The sequence below is a fragment of the Zootoca vivipara genome, chromosome 10 (assembly GCF_963506605.1).
Source record: "Zootoca vivipara chromosome 10, rZooViv1.1, whole genome shotgun sequence".
Classification (NCBI taxonomy): domain Eukaryota; kingdom Metazoa; phylum Chordata; class Lepidosauria; order Squamata; family Lacertidae; genus Zootoca; species Zootoca vivipara.
Genome location: NC_083285.1, coordinates 31,119,330 through 31,143,354, shown reverse-complemented (window position 1 = coordinate 31,143,354; position 24,025 = coordinate 31,119,330). Strand labels below are relative to the sequence as shown.

General features: G+C 41.6%; 1 protein-coding gene across 8 annotated transcripts in view; it reads right to left on the bottom strand.

Moving 5' to 3' along the window:
• Positions 1-24,025, bottom strand: part of NAV3 (neuron navigator 3) — a 463,204-nt gene that overhangs the window by 97,313 nt on the left and 341,866 nt on the right. For all 8 annotated transcript variants that reach the window (XM_035127692.2, XM_035127685.2, XM_035127687.2 and 5 more), the window contains 3 exons: positions 8,855-8,963; positions 7,111-7,494; positions 237-356 (listed from right to left, as the gene is read on the bottom strand). In XM_035127692.2, the coding sequence (XP_034983583.2) occupies positions 237-356; positions 7,111-7,494; positions 8,855-8,963 (613 nt within the window). The remainder of the gene's footprint in view (positions 1-236; positions 357-7,110; positions 7,495-8,854; positions 8,964-24,025) is intronic.

Below are 24,025 nucleotides of genomic sequence, written 5' to 3'. Positions count from 1 at the left end.
AGGGCATTTCTGGAATAACTGTATTCTGTCCACAGCTTCTGATTCGCAATTCTATCTTGATTTCTCTTTATCATTACTTATATGTCTGCCTAACCTGTTAGGCACGGATTCACAGATTTCCATATAAAAATGTTACGCCTCACACTGGGGAATGTCAACAGCCTTTGAAAGGTCTCTGTAATAATTTGCTGTTTGTTTGGGTGTGTGTGTTTTTAGACAATAAAGGGAGGTAGTACCTGTCTGCATCCACCGTCGCATCATGAACCCCTCTTTGAATAACATCTCGGGAGGCTGCTATGTCTGGAATTCGGTTCAAGCTTCTTGTATACAGGTTGAGTCCTCCATCTGTCATGTAACTGAAAATAAAAATATATAATTTTAATCATGAGAAAATGCCACCGGCTGGTGCTACCTATTTATATATAGCACTGTCAATGCAGTACTGTGGCAGAGTGAAAGAAAGAATGAAGCTTTTGATCTGCAGAATTTAAACTCTAAAGCAGGGTTTTACCAATTTCATCAAGGTGAACCTTACTAAGAACCAAACGAGATGTGAAGTGGCAGCTCTGTGATACAGGACATCTTGTGATAACAGCAGTCAGCACAAAGGCGAAGAGCTATAACTCAGCAGTACAGCACATGCATTGTTTACAGAAAAGGTCCAAGGTCTAAATCCTGGCAGTTGAAAGGATCAGGCAGAAAGGTTCTTTTCTGCCCAATGCCCTCAAGTGCAGCTGCTTGTTAGAGTAGATAACACTGGCGTAGTTGGACAACCATTCTGGCCTAGCAGCTTCTACCTTCCAGAATACTTATTATTCTTCCCAGCAATTAAGTGGGTGGCTTAACCATCTCCCACTGTATTGGTTTTCTTATTAAAGGCACACCTTCACAGCTGCTATTTGTTCCATGACAAAAATCATACGGGTACCTGTATCATACATTATGAAACCTCCTACACCATCACTCTTGTCCACATTTGAAGTGCCCCTTCCACAGCTGTCATGCCTAGTTTGCCCCTATGTCAGGAGAACAACTGCTTGGATTTTGTTGTAGCAAGGGAAGGAAGGAAGGGACTGAGGAGCAGTTCCTACCTTGCAGATAAGGAATAGAGTAACACAGAGAACGGTAAACTGGTGTAACAGTAAACATACCCAGAAGCATGAATAAACATCGAACTGCAGATCTCTACAAAGGAAGCAGCCATACAGAACCACCATAACTAGGAATGAATTGAGCTGTTCACTTGTCAGGTGGTACAGTCCTCTCACATAGAAAAGAACTTGACTGGAGATGCTTCCATGTGAAATGTGCTTGTCAAAATTGGCCACCTCAGGCTTGAATACTCTCCTTCCATCTGAGACAGGTTTGCTGGAGATGTGTTTATTCGAAAGAAATGCTTCAATATGACCAATTCCTATGTGAAAGCTGTGTCGGCCAACTCTGAGAATCTCAGTGAAGCAAATGAACGCTGAAGGGTGGGGTGGGGTGGGGTGGGGTGGAGTGGAGTGGAGTAGAGTATATTCTGGAGTACCTACTCACACACTTAGTCCTGGTAAAAACAGATATCAGAAAAGTGAAAGTGGAGGACCACTGGGAATGACAATAAGCCTATCAATTTCGGGGGAAGGGGTTTTTAAAAGGTGGCTTAATCTTTCTTTTATTATGATATATAAACACAGCTGCCAACAACCAAAAGAAGGACTGACACACCAACTACACTGGTGCACACCTCCTGGGCCAATTAAGGCCTATTCTTTATAGGATACAGGCAGGAGAAGGACTTTTGTTCAGTGATAAGATCATATGTTCACCATCCCAGGTTCAATCCATGGCAAGTTCAGATGAGGTTGTCATAGAATCAGAGTTGGAAGGGATCACAAGGGTCACCTAGTCTAATGCCCTGCAAGGCAGGAATCTTTCCCCCCAACACAGGCATCGAACCCACAACCATGAGATTAAGAGTCTCATACTCTACCAACTGAGCTACCTTGCAGGAGGCCAAGGACTCTTGCCCAAAATCCATGGAAAGGTGCTCTCTGTGGGCTTAAAATTTTTCCCGTGTAAGTGGTCCACCTGCATTTACAGTATATACTGGCATACCAGTGAGAAATGGCATGGGTGGGTATGTTGCTTACTAAATTTTTGTCAGTATTTAAATGTGACATGATGCACACATAACACTTTCATGGGGAGGGTGTTTTATTTATGGGCCACCTCCTATGCATATCTGGCCTCAATCACGAAATGAAGAGTCAGGAAAGTGCCGCATTCACCTAGACAGGCCAGCCTCATGCACCAGATAGAGAGGACCTGCTTGAGAAACTGATGCGAGCTTGGTGACCACAAAATGATTATAATAATGGGAAGCTTACCTTGCTATTATTTTTTATAGCATCTTATTTTGGTATGTATTGTAATCTGAATGGCTTCTTAGGGGCAATTCCTTCATTAGTCATTTTCAACAAGTCTTGTAAATGAAATGGGGGCCAGTTTCCACACCAACCTATGGTATGAACTCTGAAGTCATATCTGTAGGCACTGGAACCACATATGGATGTGATCTTGCACCCAGAAATACAAACATGAATTTTGCTTCCCACTGGATACAAGATGGTGTATATTGTGTGATGCCTTCTGCCAAGGAGAGGAGGGGACTCAATTGCAGCCTTCCTTCCTATAGAACTACAAAGGAAAGAAAATGGAGGAGAAGACTTCAAGACTCAAGACTTCAATGCATTTTGATTCTTACATGGTAATGCATTAGTGGAGAGGCTGAACCTCAAATGAAATAGGCCTCTCTCCCATTAATTCCTAATTACTGCTGGATTCTCATCCCCAAGTGTTTAAAGTAATTAAAGTGGGAATGAAAGAGGAAAGAGAGATAAGACTTGACATGCCTGAATGAAGCATGAATTTTCAGTGCTTATTATTCATTTTTTTGCTCTTTATTCTAATGCAGAAATGGTACTTTAAAAAATATTCTGGCCAAGAGCGCTGCTGCTTGCTACTATTTACCAAGTCATTCTCATTATGGATGTCAAAAGAGACAACTTAATTTATTCTCTAAGGTGATGAACTAATTAATACATATTTAGTCAAGCAGTACAAAAACTGTTAATCGGTATATGTCACAAGCAAAACATTCAAGGAATATGAGCTGAGATTCAAAGTCTCACACTGCTTTGAATGCTCTCACAAGAGTCATCAAGTTGCATAGATGCACAAAGTATCTTATACTAGATAGTGGTTGGATTTCAGGCGAGTGCAATCTGCTTTTTTCTCATTTTTAACCACACTTCCAGGGTCTATCATTCAGGAACAACCAGAAAATGTAAAAAACAATTCTGGAGTATGACACTTGAAGAAACTTTCAGAGCTCAATTCTATGCATGCTTACACAGAAATCAATGGCACCAAATTCCATGGAACTCTCAAATCAATGAGCAATCAGACATACAGCTCTATCCCAAGCCGATACTTGGAAATAGGCACCACTTCCTTGAATGGGTCACACTTCCTCTTGGGAACACAGCCTTGGTTTCAGACATGGAGACTGAAATTCTCTAATTCTGATTTCCATCTTTCATACTTGGAAAGGTAGACAAACACTCAACAACCTGACCATGGTATTCTACGCCAGCTGCAGCTTCCTGATCAGACCCAAGGGAAGTCCCATTTAGAGCACATTACAGTAGTCCAGCTGTGAGGACACCAACACATGAACCACAGTGGTCAAGCTATTCTTGTCCAGGAAAGGGTGTAGTTGGCATACCAACCTAAGATGATAATAGGCAGCCCTTCACACAGAATAGGCAGCCCTTCACTCTCACAGCAACGATAGATCTAGGGGCACGTCCAAACTTGTCTCTTCAGAGAGACTGCAACCTTGCCCAGAAGCGGAGAATTCCCCAACACCTGAATCTGGGAACCACTCACCCACAGAGTCTCCATTTTACCATGATTCAATCTCTGTTTCTTGGCCCTTATCCAGCCCACCACTACAGCTATCCACAAGTACAAAACCATCCCCTGACTCAGATATAACAGGGGGGAAAGGGCTGGGTGTCATCAGTATGATGATGATACAATGCCCTAAATCTCCTAATGACCAACAGCTGATCACAGGGCAGTTTACAATATAAAAGCACAAAAATACATAGCATAATATAAAAAACCATAGTTTCCTTCCAACACACAGTTTAAAAACCCATAGATTATTTAATTAGCCAAAGGCCTAGGAGAAGAAAAAGGAATGTTTTACAGCCAAAAATATGTAACAAAGGTGCCAGGCTAGTCTCCCTGGGGAGAGCATTCCACAAGTGGGGAGCAGCAGCAGAAAAGGCCCGTTCTTGTGTTGCCGCCCTGTAGACCTCTCATGGAGGAGGCACACGAAAGAGAGCCTCAGATGATGATTGCAGGGTCCAGGTGGGTTCATATGGGAACAGGTGGTCCTTGGCGTATTGTGGTCCCGGGGCATTAAAATAGGGATAAAATAGTGCCCTGCAGCACCACATACAAAAAAATTGTCAGGGGGTGGACACATAATCTCCCCCGATGCTACTCTCCGAACCTATCCCCACAGGTAGAAGCAGAACCACTGCAACACAGTGCCACCAACTCCCAACTCATGGAAATATTCCAGGAAGAAACAATGGTCACCAGTATTAAAAACCACTGAGCAATCAAGAAGGAGCAACAAGGTCATATTCCGCTGCCCCTCTCCCAGAGACCCAAACATAAGGTAAGGTCCAAGCAAGACATGATGCAAGAAATCTACCATTTGGATCAATTATATTTTTAACACACTCCTCCTCTCTTATGTATCCCTGATGTAAACTGCCCTCTCCCTGACAGCTGCTACTAGCTCCTCTTTGACATCTGCTCTCAATACGTGGGTGTCGGCAGCTGGACCAGCAATGCAGCCTTGCTTCTTTGCCCACCACTCTAGTGCCCTACACCACTTTATAACAAATAGCCAGTTTGGATGAGGTTGATATGGATTATAGAGATGAAAGACTTAAAAAACCTCCGCAATCATCAAAGCAGCTGTGTGGGGCAGAAATTAGTGCTTAAAAAAACAAACCAAAAACAGTGATCCTATTATGTTGACTGACACTAAATATGTGGTTCATATATGATATATGCATTACATTCTTGTAGAGTCCTTCCCTATGCATCAAAGATGCCATGTCCAGGAGAACATCACACACCCATGTACTGAACACGAGAGCAACACCCATGCGCTGAACATGAATGATCTAAAGAGGAACTGAGGGCCTCTGTTTCTATGTCCTAGGAATCTGATGTATTATATAGAAAGGAAGCATAATATTGCCAACAGTGGAAACCTTTTCCTCATTTTCCATATGACTTTATTATTATTAATTGGATTTCTTCTCAGCACATACAACTCTTTGAGTAATGAAGTAAATATACACATTTCTGAGTATCAGTAAAAAGTAGGAAATAATTTGTTAATTTTTAAGGTGCAACAAGATTCTCTGTTTTGCTGCAACAGACTAACACAGCTATACTCTCTAGAAAGACATAAAAATATTGGTAACTATAAATCTATATCAGTGACTGACCAAAGATGTGATGAATAACTCATCTATACCAGCATTTTAAAGATATCTATGTGGCCATTGTGGGAAAATCACTTGTGCTTAAATCCCCATCAAATTGCAAGCAGTACTGAAATTCAGAAGTGCCCCAAAGCAGTCCCTACTAGATTAAAGTTAATAAATGATACCTTCCCATCTCTTGAGGTTATTCCTGTGGTCAGATATAAAATGCACAACTGATAAACTCCAGAAAAGCTTATTTCTCAATCGAATGAATCTGACAGGTAGATATTGAAATTTCACACCTGAAAGAAACAGGTTTTTGTTTGCCCCCATTTAAAACACATCTGCCATCTTCCGACTGGAACAAAATAAACCTAGAGGGAATGGTGTGCACAGCAAAACAAAAAATTTGTTTGTAATCTCTTTCTCATTTAATTATCATTCATTCCAATGTGCTAAGATCATTATAGCACACATATTCCTTCTGTTTTTTTGGCCCTACTAAAATAAGGAACACATCTACCATTAATGTTAAGAAGAGGATCTAATTCAGTCTTACACAGTTTTTGACTCACAAAACCAAACCTTTTATTGGCATCACATATAACCATCCATAACAAATCAATACAGAATTACCACCTCCCCAGTGGCACAAAACATTTGCCAAAAGAAAAGAGGCAAAGCAGTCTATCATCACATTTCTAGGTCTCCAGGGAGAACAGATGTCTGCAATGTGTTTCGACGACAAAAAACCAAATAAAGATATTTAGCCACTAACTTGGTGAGCTCCTGATCATTCCCCAGTAATAGAAAATGTATGACCTCCAACTCTGGTTTCCAATTGGGGATGCAGAGTTGATCTAGGAACTGCTGGTGGAGATCAGCATATAGTTTACATTTAAGAACCATATGTGTAAGAGTTTCCACCAGGTGGTCTTCACATGGGCAAATTCTTTCTCCTTCCACTATGCCCAAAAACCTTCCCCAAAGGAGGTTTGATGGATTTGAATTAAACCTGGTCAGCAAAAATGCCCTTCTTTCTTGAGGGTTAAGCAAAAATACAAGATATTTGTGTCTAATTTCATGAAAACCAAACATCTGTCAAGAATGGTGGACCAGAATTGTTTCCACAGGGGCAGATTGACCTGATGCCCCACCCCAAGGGTCATGCTAATTTTTTAGGCCCAGATTTTTAAGCCATACATTGGGAGCTGGGGCAAGATAAGATACCCCAAGATTGGTGGCAAAAGAATTTCCCCGAAGCGATTTTTTTTTCCAGGGGGCTGGCCCAACGTAGCCTCAGACACATCAATAACACGAGATGACTGAGGGCTTTTCATTCTCTCTCTGCCTCTCCTTTCTCCATGACTTTAAGAAGGCAAAAGAAAGATGGTGCATACCTTAGGGAGCATCACTATAATATGTATTTTGGGGGGCAACCCACCCAGAAAATACATTTCTAATCATATGGTGCTCATAGTGGTCACATCAAACAAGAAGAACAGTGTGTGTTATGTGAGGGTCTGGGGAAGCAAACACTTACCCGCTGTTGATGTCATCAGCACAGAGGCTCTTCCCAAGAATGTCCCCATCACTCATGTATCCTCCAACATCAACATCAGAGGAAATGTCCAGATCACTACTTCCTTTTTCACTCATGTCTATCTGGGGCATGTTCCCAAGGCGAGAAACAGCTGCACGGCGAAGAGGCGTGGTATACATGAATCGAGAAGGGTCAGTGTGGATAAAGCGACTAGCACCACTGCGAGGGTACCCTCCACCCAGGGAAGGAGCATCGCCTGCCTGGAGACGAGGACTAGTTTGTCCAAGCCTCCAGGTCACTGGAGAGGATCGGCTTGTCAAGCCTGGGATACTTCGCCCATTCACTTCGGTTGTCACAGTACTGTCAAATGTTGTCTCCAATGTGCTGTCAAGCAAAACAAAAACGGATGAACTGTGCTTTCTATACTTCTGAGCATAGGGAGGGGAGAGATAATGAAAGTCAAAACGCAGAACAAAAACAAAGTTAATATTTAAGGCCACCACAGTCTGATGGTGGTAATAATAATAATAATACTTTTTTGTTTATACCCCGCCCTCCCCAGCCAAACAATTGATTAAAATACAGCTTAAAAACAAGATTAAATACAACATTAAAATGCAGCCTCATTTCAATAGGAACTCAAATAAAAAAACTGTTTGGGGGAGAAATGCATTTTCCTACAAGAACAAATCCTTTATTCGACACTTTCAAAGAAAGGATACTTTTTTGTTTCATGATTTTACTGCAGATGGATTTTGAGAAGAAAGCAAGTGAATAAGTGTGGAAAATTAAAATGCAACATCTCAGTGGAAAATGAGGGTCTTTCATACACAACATATACAGTAGTTGCAGCTAATCTCATGGTGGCATTTTGGATAGCTTATCCATTTTTAGCATTTCGGCTGTAAATGAAAATGTTTTGTGGTTTAGATGGACAGTGGCCTTGACTGGATAATCCCAGTTTCTGCTCTGTCCTATATCTTTCTTTCCTGCCAATCTGTCATTCCTGCTGTACGATTGCATCTCCCAATATCCATAGGACATATGGCCATTTAGCATATGACTTATACTTTTAAAATCCAACATACATGGGCCCATTTTGTGCAATTAGTATTTAGAAAAATATATATGAGAGAATTGTCTACATGGTTTGGGTCTATGTGTGTTGGATTTTACACATGTAGGACCTGTTAAAACTAATTCACTGAATTAGGGCATGGAGTTTGGAAGAAGAAGATGCAAGCCCCACCATGGTAAGTGGTGTGTCCATGTCCAACTCATCAGGAGGAAGGGTCATAGTTCAGAAGTAGAACACATATTTTGATACAGAAAGTCTTGGGTTCTCCAGATAGGACCTGGACAGACCCCTTGCTGAAACCCTGAAAAGTTCAGGCGTAGACGATACTGAGCTAGGACCAGGGGTCTGACTTGATAAAAGGGAGAGTCCTATGTACTTAAATCCCAGGATAAGGAGAGATGGGGGGAAATGCCAGGCGAGTAGAGAGCAAAGGTGTGCTCTTGCTCCTCTCTGTGAGCATGGGCTGGATTGCGCATGGACAGGCATTGCCCAACCCGACACATTTCATTCATGGAATTTAAGGAGGCTGCTACTTAACTGGATAGCACTGGCAATAAGAAAACTGGCAAAAGCGAAACTGGGTGCACATCTTCAAGGTTTCTCCTTGCAAAACCCACACGCTTCCTGATTCAACCCTTATATATTTAACCAATTGTTAAATAGTACCTGTGGCTTATTTGAGTTCCCCTAAGGCTCGACATAGTTTCTTCCAAGTTCTGCCTCAGATCTGCTATATTCTTTACAGTTCTCATTCTTCTAGCTTCAGGATCTTCCCCTGCAAAGAAACGGTGTATATAGCTAACAATATACTGCACATGCAATAAATATCAGAAGAGATCGCCACCATCATTCCAATAACATATCTCTGAATCTTCTCTAGTATGAAACAGACAATGACTTCTAGCATGCAAAATTATTTCATAACAGCAAATTAGCTGATGCTCCGTATGGGGGCAGGGTAGGGGGGTGGCAAAAAAAACAACAGCAGAGGTGCCTGTACTCACACCTTGAGAAAGTGTAAAGTGCCTTTCCCCTCGTCCTGCACTCCCTCTACCCACTTTTCCATTGAACTTGTGAGGAACCTTTAATTAAAAAGTTGGTAATAAAAATTAAAACTTGTTTTGATGAATTGGAAGAGCCGCAAAAAAGATTCCATTGAGCACATGGATTGATAATATGGACAGATTAGCTACATATGAACGAATTGCATGTTGACGCAAAATAAGAATGGATAAATATGAAGAAATCTGGAACGAATATTTAAGCGATAAGGCGGATAATGGTGGGAAGTAGGGGGAGGAAGGAGAGGTGGGAAAATATTGTTTAAAAAGGTGTAGTCATAGATATGCTCACTGGAAAGACAGATCCTGAAGCTGAGGCTCCAATACTTTGGCCACCTCATGAGAAAAGAAGACTCCCTGGAAAAGACCCTGATGTTGGGAAAGATGGAGGGCACAAGGAGAAGGGGACGACAGAGGACAAGATGGTTGGACAGTGTTCTTGAAGCTACCAACATGAGTTTGACCAAACTGCGGAAGGCAGTGCAAGACAGGAGTGCCTGGCGTGCTATGGTCCATGGGGTCACGAAGAGTCGGACACGACTAGACGACTAAACAACAACAACAACAAGTCATAGGTATATCAGTGTATTCAAATCTGAATTGTCAAATTGTGTTATTATTGCTATTATGGTTTTTGTTGTATGTGTCTTTTGCGGTTGATGTTTGTATCCAAAAATGATTTAAAAAATTAATAAAAATAAAAACTACATTTAAAAAAATATCAAGATTTGTAGATAAATTTCAAGGCTTTGGTTATAAAGAATTAAAAAAATTAATGCTGCTGTGTCAATCACAAAATGCCCAGTGTGGAGTGTATGACGTGGCACACAGTATTAGCCATGCAGGTATGGCATAGCACAACATTAGAGGTGCTTGCCTGCTGGTCTTTTTTGTGGCAGTCACACAATATTGATTTCACACAAGAGAGAGGAGAGAGAGAAGAGAGAGAGAGAGAGACCTTGTTGTCTACAAACCACAGAGAACATAACCTGGTTCCAGGGGAAATATACAAGGTGACCAACCACATTCTCTTTTGCACCAGCACGGAACACCCACATGCACTCAACATACAGAACCATAGACACACATGCATTTCCCTGTCTGTCTCTCACATAACCACACATATATGCCTCTCAGCCCAGGTGCACCTTTCCCTCTCTCTCACATACCACACATGTACACATACCTCCCCCCCATCTTGCACACATCATATAGACCTTCCTCTCTGCCCAGGTGCACCTTCCCACACTCTGGCAGACCTCACATACATAGTCTCTTTTCTCTCATATGAACGAAGACCTCATATAGATGTTTTCCTCCTTTCCTCATGCACCCACCCCAAATACAACCCTTCCTTTTCAAACAAAGCACACATACATACCTCTGTCCATCAAGCACGCACGCGCACACACGCATGCACACACACGCACACACACACACGCACACGCGCACACACACACACACTACAAGAGCAGCAGCAGCACCCATTGAAAAGAGCTCCTCCCTGGGGCAAAGGCAGCACCTGCCAGCAACTTCACCTCGCAGCCAGACCAGGGTAGCCTGAATATGCAGGACACCTCCACTACGCCTCCACCCCAATTTCTTTTTTTAAGTAAGCCCCAACACAGGAAAAAGGAGGCACTGCATCTGGCTAGCAAGCAGAGGTGGGGGCCTGAGCTAGTGTTGCACGGGGGGGGGGGGGGGGAGCCACTGGCTACATACAAGCTTTAGACTCTATACATAAAATATATCCAGATTCAATAAACATGAGTATTCATGTAAAGTTTAAAGATATACAAAATCTAAACTGCAAAGACTTAATTAATTCTAAACTACTGGTATCACTTATTTTTATAGGGACACGGGTGGCGCTGTGGGTTAAACCACTGAGCCTAGGGCTTGCCAATCAGAAGGTCAGCGGTTCGAATCCCCGCGACGGGGTGAGCTCCTGTTGCTTGGTGCCTGCCCCTGCCAACCTAGCAGTTCGAAAGCACGTCAAAGTGAAAGTAGATAAATAGGTACCGCTCTGGCGGGAACGTAAATGGTGTTTCCATGTGCTGCTCTGGTTCACCAGAAGCGGCTTAGTCATGCTGGCCACATGATCCAGAAGCTGTACGCTGGCCCCCTTAGCCAATAAAGCAAGATAAGCGCCACAACCCCAGAGTCGGTCACGACTGGACCTAATGGACCTTTTTGTCACTTATTTTAAGACCTGCCGATTAGTATTTATTTATTCTAGCAGCAACGTGTCAATTTCTATAGTATTTAATTGAAACATGGGATTTACAGGTCAACAAAGTAAATTTTATTACATATTAATACCATTCCCTACCAACACAATTAAGGAAGGAACTTTGCAAGACTTCCTCCCGGGGGAGAGACTCCTTGAGTATTGAAGTTGACCTGGGGTGTTTGGCCCTTAGCAGCAGGTGAGATTTTCTACCTGTATGTACAGGTCATACGTGGCCACACATTTTATGCGAGAATGGCATAAGTTCTACCTTGTTATACTTTAATAAATATACCTTTCCCTACCTTGACAAGCCTTCATTCTGGTTTGTGTGCTCCATGAGATCAGGAATGTATCATGGGCTTGCATAAACTTTCTCCCACTCCTTCTCTTTTCCCTAATCCCCTGCTCCCCTCACCACAACGAGGTATTAACAACTAAAATTGCATGGTCACAGAATCTCATCTTTAGGCAATTCTGTGATCTTCTTGCTCTGCCATTAAGTGCTCAACAGAGGAAAGAAAGCAGAGAATATGTGAGAGGACTCCGTGAGCCAAGGCTGGCTGATAAATATTGTAGAAGACATGATTTTCAGTACATATTTAAATGACCTTCATAAAATAAAATGATAGGGATGCTGACAGAGCGTGCAAATAATGGGTTTGTAATGTAATGTTTAACCTGCTTATAAGCCTCATTTTTATTATGAGTCAGTAAAGCTTATGCTGAAACTCTTATTCTTTTTAACGTCCAACTTTTGCGCCCATGAGGCCAGCTTGCATCACTCCAGGCTGGGAAAACCAGAAGCTACTGTGGTGCCTTGTAAAGTTTTGCATATCCTAAGGACAGGGCATGGTTCTGTCTCTTGAAATGTTTGCTCCATTGAAGCCCTGTGGTGATCTCTCACAAAGCAAAGGCAGAATGTTCTGGGAAACCATGACAGCTTGTGTACAATGGTTGATTCAGAGAGGAGGGACTTTACCACTGAAGAAGAACCCACCAGCCAATTAAAAGTTTTGCCAGGCATACCAATGGCTCCATTATTTTTCTCTCCCTTCTAAGCAACAACCAATCATCTATGATGAAATATTAGATAAATATAAAAACAAGTACTCTGACAACTTTAAAAATTCTGTATTTTTCCAACTCTGTTCATTTTAACCACACAACTGCCTTTCTAGATTGGAAGACCGCACATTCATCATTGAGATAACTAGCGTCCATCCCTCGATTTGGGATCCCCTTTGAGTACATTACCACTGGAGCAAAGCAGCTTTCTGTGAATAGTTTCCCCTAGGCTCTTGGTCTGTTGCAGTTTCCCTCTTGTTGTATACTGTTGTCTGTTTGCTATGCCTTATGGGCCATGGAGTAATTGATTATGGAGCCCCATCTCTAGGTGCCTGAGCGCCACTTTGGGAGGAAGTGTTCCCACAGACTGGGTCCTTCTTAAGCAGCTTTTTAAAAGCTCTGCACAAGGATTGCCCTCTCTCAAATGGGAAAGTGATGCACCTTCTGGCTCCTTGCTTGGTTCTGAACTCACAGATGATGGGGAGGGTTCTGCAGCTTTCAGGGCTTCAATGGAGCAAATGTAAGCAAGGATGTGAAGAGCTTTTATAAATCGTATGAAAACATGCCTGCACACATGCAAAGGTCAAACATGCTTAGCACACCAGAAAGAAAAGGAAAAACAGCTAATCTTTTTAGGAATTCATACTTCCGACAATTCAGTTGCGTACTGAGCTATGTGTTCACACATCTCTAGAAATTATGCATCTCAAGATACCACAAAAAGCATCAGCTTCTCTTTCTCCTGAGGATTGGTCCCTAGCTATTCATGCTTAATGCCAAAACAGAGCCAAGAAAGATGCCTGTTGATTTTTAAATTCAACATCCCAACAGCTTTTGTGTGTAGAGATGCTCATATAGTGTGAAATATTATTGTTGTTTATCATTGTTATGGTGCTTGGTTATAACTAACCTGCCACGAGAGTCAAATTTATTTGTGATCATGCACAGGAGAACCAGCTGTGTTTTTATAGCAACAAAAATTAGGGAACGGAGTTGGTGCAAAGTATCTGTACAAGAAGAAGAATCTTATTAACTTCTATATGAATAAATCAGAAGTTCATTACATATCACTATGTACATGAAAAATCAGAATAATTTGTGGGTGTTTAGAGGACCGGAGGCAGGGATTTTATGCCAGTACTCATATTAATACACCATATACTTAGCGACTAAGAGTCTCCCCTAAGTCAGGCATGGGAAACTTCTGTCCCTCTAGATCAGGGGTCCCCAAACTAAGGCCCGGGAGCCGGATGTGGCCCACGCGAGCCAATTGTGCAGCCCCCGCCGACCCCAACCGCCCGCTATTACCGGCGTGCCCCGGTGCGGTTGCCCATCTCCGCGGTGCCAGAAATAGCTTGTGTGCATGCACAGAAGCTATTTCCGGTGCCACGCCGACCCAGAAGTACACAAGAAATGATGTCTGCGCATGCGCAGAAGCCATTTTCGGTGCCACCCCGCGCCAGAAAAAGCGAGTTTGTGCACGTATGGGAGCGCGTTCCCCCGCCAGTGCCGGAGGAACCGGCCCAAAGCCGGGTAAGTTTGGGGACCCCTGCTCTAGAGATTGCTAAACTACAGTAAATATGTGGACTATATGGAGAAAAACTGTAGATCTTTAAAAACACTTGCAGGATTGAAATAAATCCTACGAATTGACTAAAAAGTTAAAAAGGAACTGCAAAAAACGGAGTTAACAAGAAACCCGCATGAAGGGAGGGGGGGATGTCATAGCTCGGCAGAGCAAGATGTAAGAGGAAAATATAAGATGTTCTGTATAAAAGATTGTTTTTTTATTTAAATTTGATAAATTGGAAAATTGAATAAAATTTATTTGAAAAAAAAGAGATTGCTAAACTACAAATCCCATCTTCCCTGCAGTTCAGCAACATATGGAGGGGCCAAAGGTTCTGTATTCCTGCCCTATGTCCAAACATCTTCACATAGAGACAATGTGAGCATTATTGATTAGACAGAAGGGTCCAGGAGGCCGAAAGGTAGGTAAAGAGTAATATATGCTAATCAAATAAATAAAACAAATACAAAAAATGTATATTATTATTATTAAATTTGTATGCCACCCTTCCGCTGTAGATCCCAGAGTGGTTCACAACAGAAAAATACAAGAGAGAACACAAAATACATAATCAAAAAAAGAACAAAAACAAACCAATAAACACCCCCCCCCCAAAAAAACACATTTGACTTAGAATGTTCATTAGCCAAAGGTATGGTTGAAGAAGAACATTTTTGCCTGGGGCTTAAAGATATGTAATGAAGGGGCCAGACATGCCTCTCTTAGGAGAGCACTCCACACACAAGGAGGCACCACAGAAAAGTTCCATTCTCATGTTGGCACCATCTGGACCTCTCATGGAGAAGGCACACAAAGAAGGGTCTCAGATGAGAATCACAAGGTCCAGATTGGTTCATATAGGGAGAGGTGGTCCTTGAGGTTTTGTGGATCTGAGCCAGCACTTTGAATTACTGGCACCCAGTGCAGCTGGGCCAGAATTGGTGTAATATGTTCAAACTGCCTTGCCCCAATGAGCAACCTGGCCACTGAATTCTGCACTAGCTGAAGCTTCTGAACACTATGGATGTTGTTGCAGTAATCTAACCTAGAGGTTATCAGAGCATAGATGGCAAAAGTTAGGGCATCTCTGTCCAAGGAGGGGCACAGCTGGGCCATCAGCTGGAGCTGATGGAAGACACTCAGTGCCACTGAGGCCACCTGAGCCTCAAGCAACAGCAAAGGATCCAGAGGTACCCCCAAGCTATGTGCCCACTGCCTTCAAGAGCATCTGGTTTAGAGAACCACCCGCTAACAGGGTCTCAGTCTTATCCGAAATGAGCTTCAGTTTGTTGGATATCATCCAGTCCATTACCGAAGCAATCCAAATATGTTACAATTGTCCAGTTTGGAAGTAGTGCTAAACAATAGCCTGGCTAAGCGTTAGGATCATGTGGTTTTCTGTTCTCTCCTTTTCCAGCATAGACGCAAGGAGGAGATTTATTTTTTTAAGGAATTGGATGCTCCCAAACACCATTTGCTGCTTCTTTGGTTAGTGATTCCTGGTTTGTTTCACTAAACTACCATTTAAACTAGAGCTGTGCAAAAACAGATTTTCAAAATTATCCAATCTCTCTTTGTGGGCACATAAATTTGGGGAAACATGTCACAGAATTTTTCCAGTGGGCAACTTGGCTGTCAGTTTGCTTCCCAACAATACTCCAGATCAGGGTCATTCAAGGGGGCTTGGGAGATAAATGGTGGCTGCTGCCATCACCACCACACGCACACGTGTAAAATATTCCTGGAAGAGTATGCAAAGCAGGCCTCCCATTCCAAGGAAATGTTTTCTGTGAATTTTCAGAACATCTCTAGCTTAAACTATTGGTTGCCCTTCATATTCATGACAAACTGCAGCTAGTTTTGAAAGAGAAGCAGATGTTTCACACAGTCCTTTCATTGCTAATGTGGAGTACTGTATAGCGAAAGATGGAACATGTGAACATAAGACTCACCCAGGCTCATTCCAGCGCTGCTAAATTATGGTTTAGTATTATGTCCCATCTTACCCATTAAACAGTAATGAGCAAGCCCAGAACAAAATAAATAGACAATTATTACTTTAATTATCAGGATCCTGGGAGTGAGAGACAGAACCTTAAGCACCTCTATTGTTTAAAGATACTAGACCAACAAGTTTCTCCTCTCTTCTAAGGTACAAGGCAGCAACCAAATGGCAGCAATCAGAACATCAGAAAGCAGAAAGGATTTAGCTGAGTTCTGAACTGCATGGGTTTCATTTTCAGCATTTATGATGCCATGTGAATCCTAGGGTTCCTCTCTGATCATTTGTGCTCCTGGACAAAAGACGGAGTATAATCTTTATAAATAATTAAGTTGCTTCAGCGTAGTTAACATTAACAGTACCCCATACTTTGTGTTTCTGTTATGAAAGTTACATTTGTCACATTAAGGCCTGCAAGCGAGAGAATGGGGCTGGTTGAAAGCACCCTGCAAATGAAAATTAACATCCCACACATCAGGCAAACATGTCAGAAAGAAGAACAGGTAAAGTCTGGATTGAATGGATCTATAAGGTGCATGCGCTAGCAGGTAAGTTAATAAATCAAGCCAGTCACCCAGAACCAGTTACTTATGCCCACTAGCCTATATCAGATCCTGCATCCATTCTGCTTTCTGCAGTTTCAAGACCAGGGGCATTCTTCCTGTACAGCTAGCATCCACTTAGAGGAGTCCTCAAAAGCAGAGGGTATTAGAAATCTTGCTTAGCATGGAGGAACTCATAAACTTGCCACGTGTTTCTCTTTTTTGCAAATGCCAACAGCACCGGCAAGCACACTCCCTGCCTCTCTCAAGTACATATTATAAGCTTCCAAGTCCCCACCCTTTTTCTTCTTCCTTTGATGAGCAAATAAACCCCCATTAATTGAAATGACCCACCTAGTCTCATATCATGTTACTGTGGGGTGTTCATCAAACTGTGCAAATATGAAGACAACAAATATGTTGGAGTTCAGTTATTGCAAAACGAAGTAGGGAGTTTGACGGTGCACACTTAACATGCATGGACTGCACATGCCATGTACATCGTAATGTAGGGAGCTGAGGTTATGGTCCTTGGAAGAAACTGGCGAATGGCTGCTGTTAACTTCCAAACATTTCCAGAGACACGGGGTTACATTTCATTTCCTACTGCATGGATTTCTGATACTGTCTACGTGTGCCAAAAATCCATGTCTTTTTCTCCAGATGGGAAAACTGAGGCATATGCAGCTATTAGCAGCCATGTTTATCTCATGCTGTTGCAATGTTATCTCATTAAAAAATTCAACAGCCACCTTTATTCCATTACCATTTTACTTTAATATTAATATAACATAAAGCATTTCCTTCCTATCACCCGTTGTAGTTAAATATAAAAGGCTTTGCATCATGACACAGGTCATCCATCTGTGAAAATTGCACCCCACCCTACCCCACCCCACCCTAGTTGTGCCATGATTAAGAAAATGTGCTATCTGGCAAAAGTCATAGACAGAAACAGGAATTTCTTCCAGGTCAGTGGCAGAAACAAACACATATTACCTTATTTTACCAAGCCCATAATCTCTTGTTTAAACTCTGCTTAAATTACACCATAAATAAAGCTTCAGCTTCAGTCGTAGCACAAGTATATGCCACAGGGAAATGAGGGAAGGAGGGTGGGGGAGAGAGAGGTGGGAGGAAGAAAAAGAAGAGACACAGAGTTCCAAAAATTTAATTACATAAAACATCCGAATGCAGCACTTTGAGCAACCCACACTTCTGAGTGAAGGGAGATGAAAAGTACAGCCAGCTGCAGAGGAATCATTTGAAGTACCTATGGCTGTGGATTACCGATGCCTACTCGCCTTCACTGATGTAGCTCATCTGTGAAGTCTTGGCACTCACAATTCTGCTCAAAGCGTGTATTTATGGATAAGATTTCTGTAGGGAGCCTTACGGAGCCAGAGAAGAAAGTAGGCCATGGTACTGCCTAAATACATCAGACCTTATTAAGTTTGCTGGTTGCCTAATTTTTGATTATTGAAGTGTCAAGGCATATTAATACAGAAATGAAGAAACTGAGAATGAAGTGGCAAACTTACACAGGTACCTGGCCATTATATGTGGAGGAAACCACAGACACACTCCACCACACCACCTTCCTTAAGATGGGAAAATGCTAGTATGACTGCATGACACTCCCTTGTATGTATAAAACAACCACGGACCAAACAGATTAAAATTCACAGCCAACCATCCCTTGCTCTTCTGAGGTCAGCTTTAGTGCAAATATGACCTATTGGGAAAAGCATGTGCTGCCACAAGCATAGCTTTCAACACAGATAATCTGAGTGAGATATATATATGTGTCACTATATCAATATATATATGCAATATATATATGCAGTCACTATATCAAAAAGGATAACATTCCACCGTGCAACACTGAACACAAACCCAGATGTGTCTTCCAAGATTACTGTCACCAAAATCTCCTCCATGCAGATGTGCCAGTGCTTATAAAACTATCTGCCCATGCCATGCAGAAGTGAACTCACCCAAATAATCATTGTAAAGCACTTGCTCTAAGTCACCAAGCATTGTTATTATAACGTCCTCATCCAGTTGTGCTGTCCCCTCTCGTAAGCAACCTTCCTCCTCCTCCACCCAGTTCTTGCTGGTGAATCTGGGCTTAAAGGGCACTTTTTCATCACCCAATTTGCTCTTTTCTCCTTGGCCACATTCATCTGCAGAATAGCCTCTGAGCCTTTTGCTTGACTTTCTGCCTCCAACAGGTGGTAGCTCTTCAGTTTCCCACGGTGACTTGCTGCTGGCATGGTAAAGGGAGTGTGCTGATTTTGATAGCACTTTGGAAAGCAAGCTTCTTCTTCCAAGTTCTGTCTCCCCTTCATGATGAACCTGGCTAGACTTAGAAGCATTGCCAAACCAGTTCTCTCTGCATGAAAATCGCCTCTTTTCCCCTTCACTTAGGAGAGTAAGGTTCGTCAAAGACCTCTGTTTCTGAAGGCGAGCACCCCCATTTCTCGCATCCTTGCCTCTGAACACCGAGAGTTCAGCAGGTCGTTGCATGATTTTAGCCAAAGATTCGCTTCAAATTATGCTTCACATTTCCTAGATGCAGGGAAGGCAAGATCTTTTAAGCCGGTATCAGGAACGAACCTTTCAGCAGTGTACGATTTAGACAGCATGCAGCTCTCCTCTCCACTGGTACCGAGAAACATAGCTTACACATCCAGTGTGCATGCTGCAAATGACTAGACAGGCATAGTCATATTGTCTGAATTTATGTCGGTTTTGATGCTAAGCCAGCTCTTTCCAGCCACGTTAATCTGCAGTACTTACAGTCATTTTACTTGAATTTCCTTCAAGCAGAAGAGAGTTGATCAAACACTCGGCTCCAGCACAAAAGTAATCCTAAAAGCCAGCGACGCTTTCCTCTCTCCATCCAATCATCGGTTTCATCAGAGTGATGGACCTGCATCCCTTTCTACAGCTGCTGTATTCTGAAATCCAAAAGTATGGAGCAAGTGCAGACTACTGTGCTTCTCCCACGCTCTCCTGCTAGATCATGGCCGGTTGCTGTGCACAGCTCTTTACTTTAGACGGGCTGATAGAGATGCAAGTGCAGCCTGCACGTCAGAGCTCAATAAGAGCCAAAATTAACCAGCGAAGCAAAGCACTGAAAAGGCTTCCTTGCATTTTAGTATTCAACCTGCATTCCCAGATCTATGGCTGTTCTCTGCTACAGCAGTGGATGCTGCTGGCTGCCATGGCAGCAAACAGCCTAGCAAATTAAACCGGAAAGACCCAAGCCTCTGCCCAATTTTGTAATGCCAGGGGTTTCGAGGCACAGCTTAAGCCAAATGGGAGGTCCCAGCTTTAGCTGCAGCACACCTTGAAATGTACGGTAAGATTTAGAAAACGATTTCTGTCTTGTCACTGCTATGCATTATGCAGGCAATTAGAAGGAGATTTTCAAATGGTATTTGATTCTTGCAGTGCATGGTGAATACACCTCTTCCCATAGCATAATAAAGAATTTCTGGGAGAAGAGTCTTTTTTTGTTTTGTTTACTTGATAGATCAGTTACTTATTGTGAGCTGGATGAAATTTTTAGTGCGGCTGAATGCTGACAAATGACATTATGGTCTTTAGATACCTCTATTTATGTGAAGCATTTCATTTCCACCTTCAAAAAAAAATGCTTTGGATTCTAAGTGATTCTAAATCTTCAAAGAAAAATTATTTTTTCCAATCTTCTGGGGGAAACTATTAAATTGAGTAGATCACCAAATATGAAATCTCAGTCAAGGTATGAAGCAAAGTACACAAGCTCTAAACATTATTTTATACACAGTAGCATTAAAAATGCAATGAGAATGTATAATCAATAGCTATAAGATAGTTTTATCGCATAAATGAAATCTTGTACTTAAGTATTATACAAAAGGAATTGCATTTGCAAACATTATAGCACTAAAAATTTCATCCAGCTCACAAATAGAGGTATCTAAAGACCATAATGTCATTTGTCAGCATTCAGCCACACCTACAGAATAAACCTACAGAATGAATCTTAAACTTCTTCCTGCATACAAAGAAGGAAATTGGGCAGATTATGTGCACTTTTATTAACACTTTGATAGATGGAAATAGCTCTAGTGATGCATTTTCACCAGGAAAATTTGCCCAGTTATTTATGCATTTTGGCAAGTTAAACTTAGATATGCCCAAGTGCTCTGTTTGCTCTTACCAGTGTTAAAAAAAATGATGAGTTTAGCCCATGGTTAGAAATTGGTTTAAGGACCTAGTTGGTTCTGCTCCCAGTAACCACAGTCTCCTATTTCAGAGTGAAATGGTAAAACTACGCTTAGCTAGTCGAGGAAATTTTCTATCATGACACAATGAAAAGGAAGGAGGGAAATGACAATGCAAAGAAGAACATGCACACACCATCTTCATTTAACAAACCAAAAATATACACCTGGCCCACCATTAAGTATCATCAAATGATTAACACAACCAAACCCTAGGCCAAACTCCTACAACACACTAGAGTCTATGACTAGAGAAACTTGAGCTGCCTTCTTTACATGGGAGTACTGCAAAATATGGCCTTCCTGCTAGTAGAATGAAAGCTTAAACACTACTCCAGGTACAACTGCTCAATGAAGGTAGCAGACCTGTCAATGAATAGCTGTTCCATATCTGAGAAGCGGGAAACTGGTACAGTTAAAGGCGGTGGGGGAAGGAAGACACCCAAGCTAGTTTGGTGTAGTGGTTAGAGTGCTGGATTAGGAGACCTGGGAGACCAAGGTTGAAATCCCCACTCAGTCATGAAGCTCAAAAGGCAACATTGGGCCAGTCACTGCCTCTCAGCCTAACCTACATCACAGGGCTGCCATGAGGATACCAATAAGGAGGAGGACCATGTAAGTCACATTGATCTCCTTGCAGGAAAGGTAGGATATAAATGAATAAATAATAGTTGGGATTCAAAGATTCCACACCCAAATGTAATTGTTCTTACATTTTAGGAATGTGTGCATGCTTCTTGCAATGCACATTATGTTCAGGTCCTTTCTATAATTATTCAGTTCAGGTAATTCAGCCATGACCAATACATATACACCAGCCATACAAACATATTTTAACTCAGGAAAAGAGCCAACACAACATGTTAACACAACATGTTAACACAACATGTTACACAGCTGTTTTCTATTAATTTATTTTTAGACATTGCATTGAATATAGCCTATATATTCATACGTACACATTACAGAATACTTTTCCTTTTCCGCATGGCAGTTGCATTTGGACCACTCCAAGCAGATAATTTTAGAATCTGAACTAGGCCATACACTGCAATAGTCTCCTAGACCAACATAAATCTGTATCAAAAAGATGTTATGTGAGCATGTTCCAAGTACAATGTTTACAATGCAATTTCAGTAGAAAAAATGACCTTCTAAAACAAAAGCTACTTCCACAGAATGATCAATGTTTTGTAAAGCTGTTTCTTAAAAACAAATTTTACATGGAAGAATTCCAGGTTCATATCCACCTTTCCTCTACATCAGGTGGATAGATCATGAGGATATTTGAAAGAGTGTTGTGGTTACTGAGATTTTCTTAGTGTTAAACATTTTGGTCTAAAAGTCACAAGTTTGTGTAAAACAGTGAAAGTTCTTCATGTAGGTAATGGAGCAAAGGCCATATATATATATAAAAAAGGATATTGATTATTTACTTGAATGTTCTGTCACATAAGACATGACAAGACATGCAAACAGATTACAAGGACCACCTACGTTATCCACTCTCATTTGCAGAGAAGTGTAAGAGTATATAAACACACCTTCTGTTGCAACACATTGTGCCAACATTCAGCGCTAAAGAATGTTTTTAGTTTTACCATAGAATGCTTAGATTAAAATAATCAACACAATTAAATAACTACAACATTATTTTGCGACAATAATTCATAATGTTTCAGAGTTACGCGACCCTCAGCCTAACGAAACTGCTTAGATGTATGTAACACTCAGAGTGTGCTTTTCCCAACCAAGGCCTTCTGTTTCTGCTATGTCTAAATATGCTTTCATCTGCAAACGTCAAAAATAGGGCTTGAGGTACAGGCAGACCTATCACTGAAGGGATAAATGCAGACAAACAGGAGATGGATTTTCCCCCACAGGAGACAAAAGCAACATCTTCAAAATAAATGACAAAGATGATGATCCTTAGCGTAGCAGTTTCTTAGGTGTTCCCAGATCAATTACCTTCTCTGACTTAGCAGCAAGGGAATGCTAACTAGATCCTTTACCAAAACCTATCTTCACCATCCTTAAGCTTCAGAGGAGTTTTTTAAAAAACAAAGTCAAATAACATCCAATATACCTAAAAAAAACAATTATGCAACCTCTTAAAAAACCGACACAATGATCGAAATACTAAACGTTACATTGCAGCTTCAGAAAACAGTATCAACCCTGGAGCCACAAACGTCCACTGTCTTCCAAGTGCCTGAAGGAAAACATAGCGATATAAACAGTATGCCACCATCAGCATGATGTTAGCACTGCTGATGGCAGTGGTACATATGTGCTAAAATAAAATAAAAAATACTAGGCTAAGGATAATGATGTTCTACGATTACTAAATTATTCTGTAAATCTCATTCTACTGAGAAAAAGCTGATTGTCAGATACTGACTGGTGAATCAGTGCAATTTTGCCCATGTTCAAAGCCAATCCTATAAAGAACAGATAATTTTCTTTGTGTGTGTGTTTTTTTTTTTTTTGCATTTTAGTGGGTCTAATGCTTGTTTTGGATTAGCACAGTAGCACTGAAGCAGAAGGAGGCAAACAAAAAACAAAACAAAAAAACCAGAAATGTGGAGCACGGTATCATTTCAATTTTGAAAACCACTGAGGGGCAATTTAAGCATGATTGCCCCCACACAGAGGCTACTGATTAGCACTTACAGCACAGTGCCAACCTTACACCTGGCAAGAACAAGGTTTAAAAGGCTTTTAGTCTGCTGGTCTACACAAAGGCACCATCTATATGACAGTGCAACCACTTCCAGGGCTACACAACTCTAGAGTGCATCAAGCGCATGGGGTGAGAGCCTTTCAAATGTTACACCCACCACATGGAGAACTGTCACAGGACAGTGCTTTTTGGCAACCACTCAAGGAGAGAGCTATCAAACCCACTATGAGTGACCCCCACAAGCAATGACGTCTCCTGAGACACTTCCAGTACTGTGTATGATAAGATGTCAAATGGCTAACAATTTGCTAGCTGCTGTCCTTGCACATCAGATCATCAAAGCAGCAAAGAAACTGCAGGCGCCAAAGGATGGCAGCATAATAGACAAAAAACAACAAGTATCA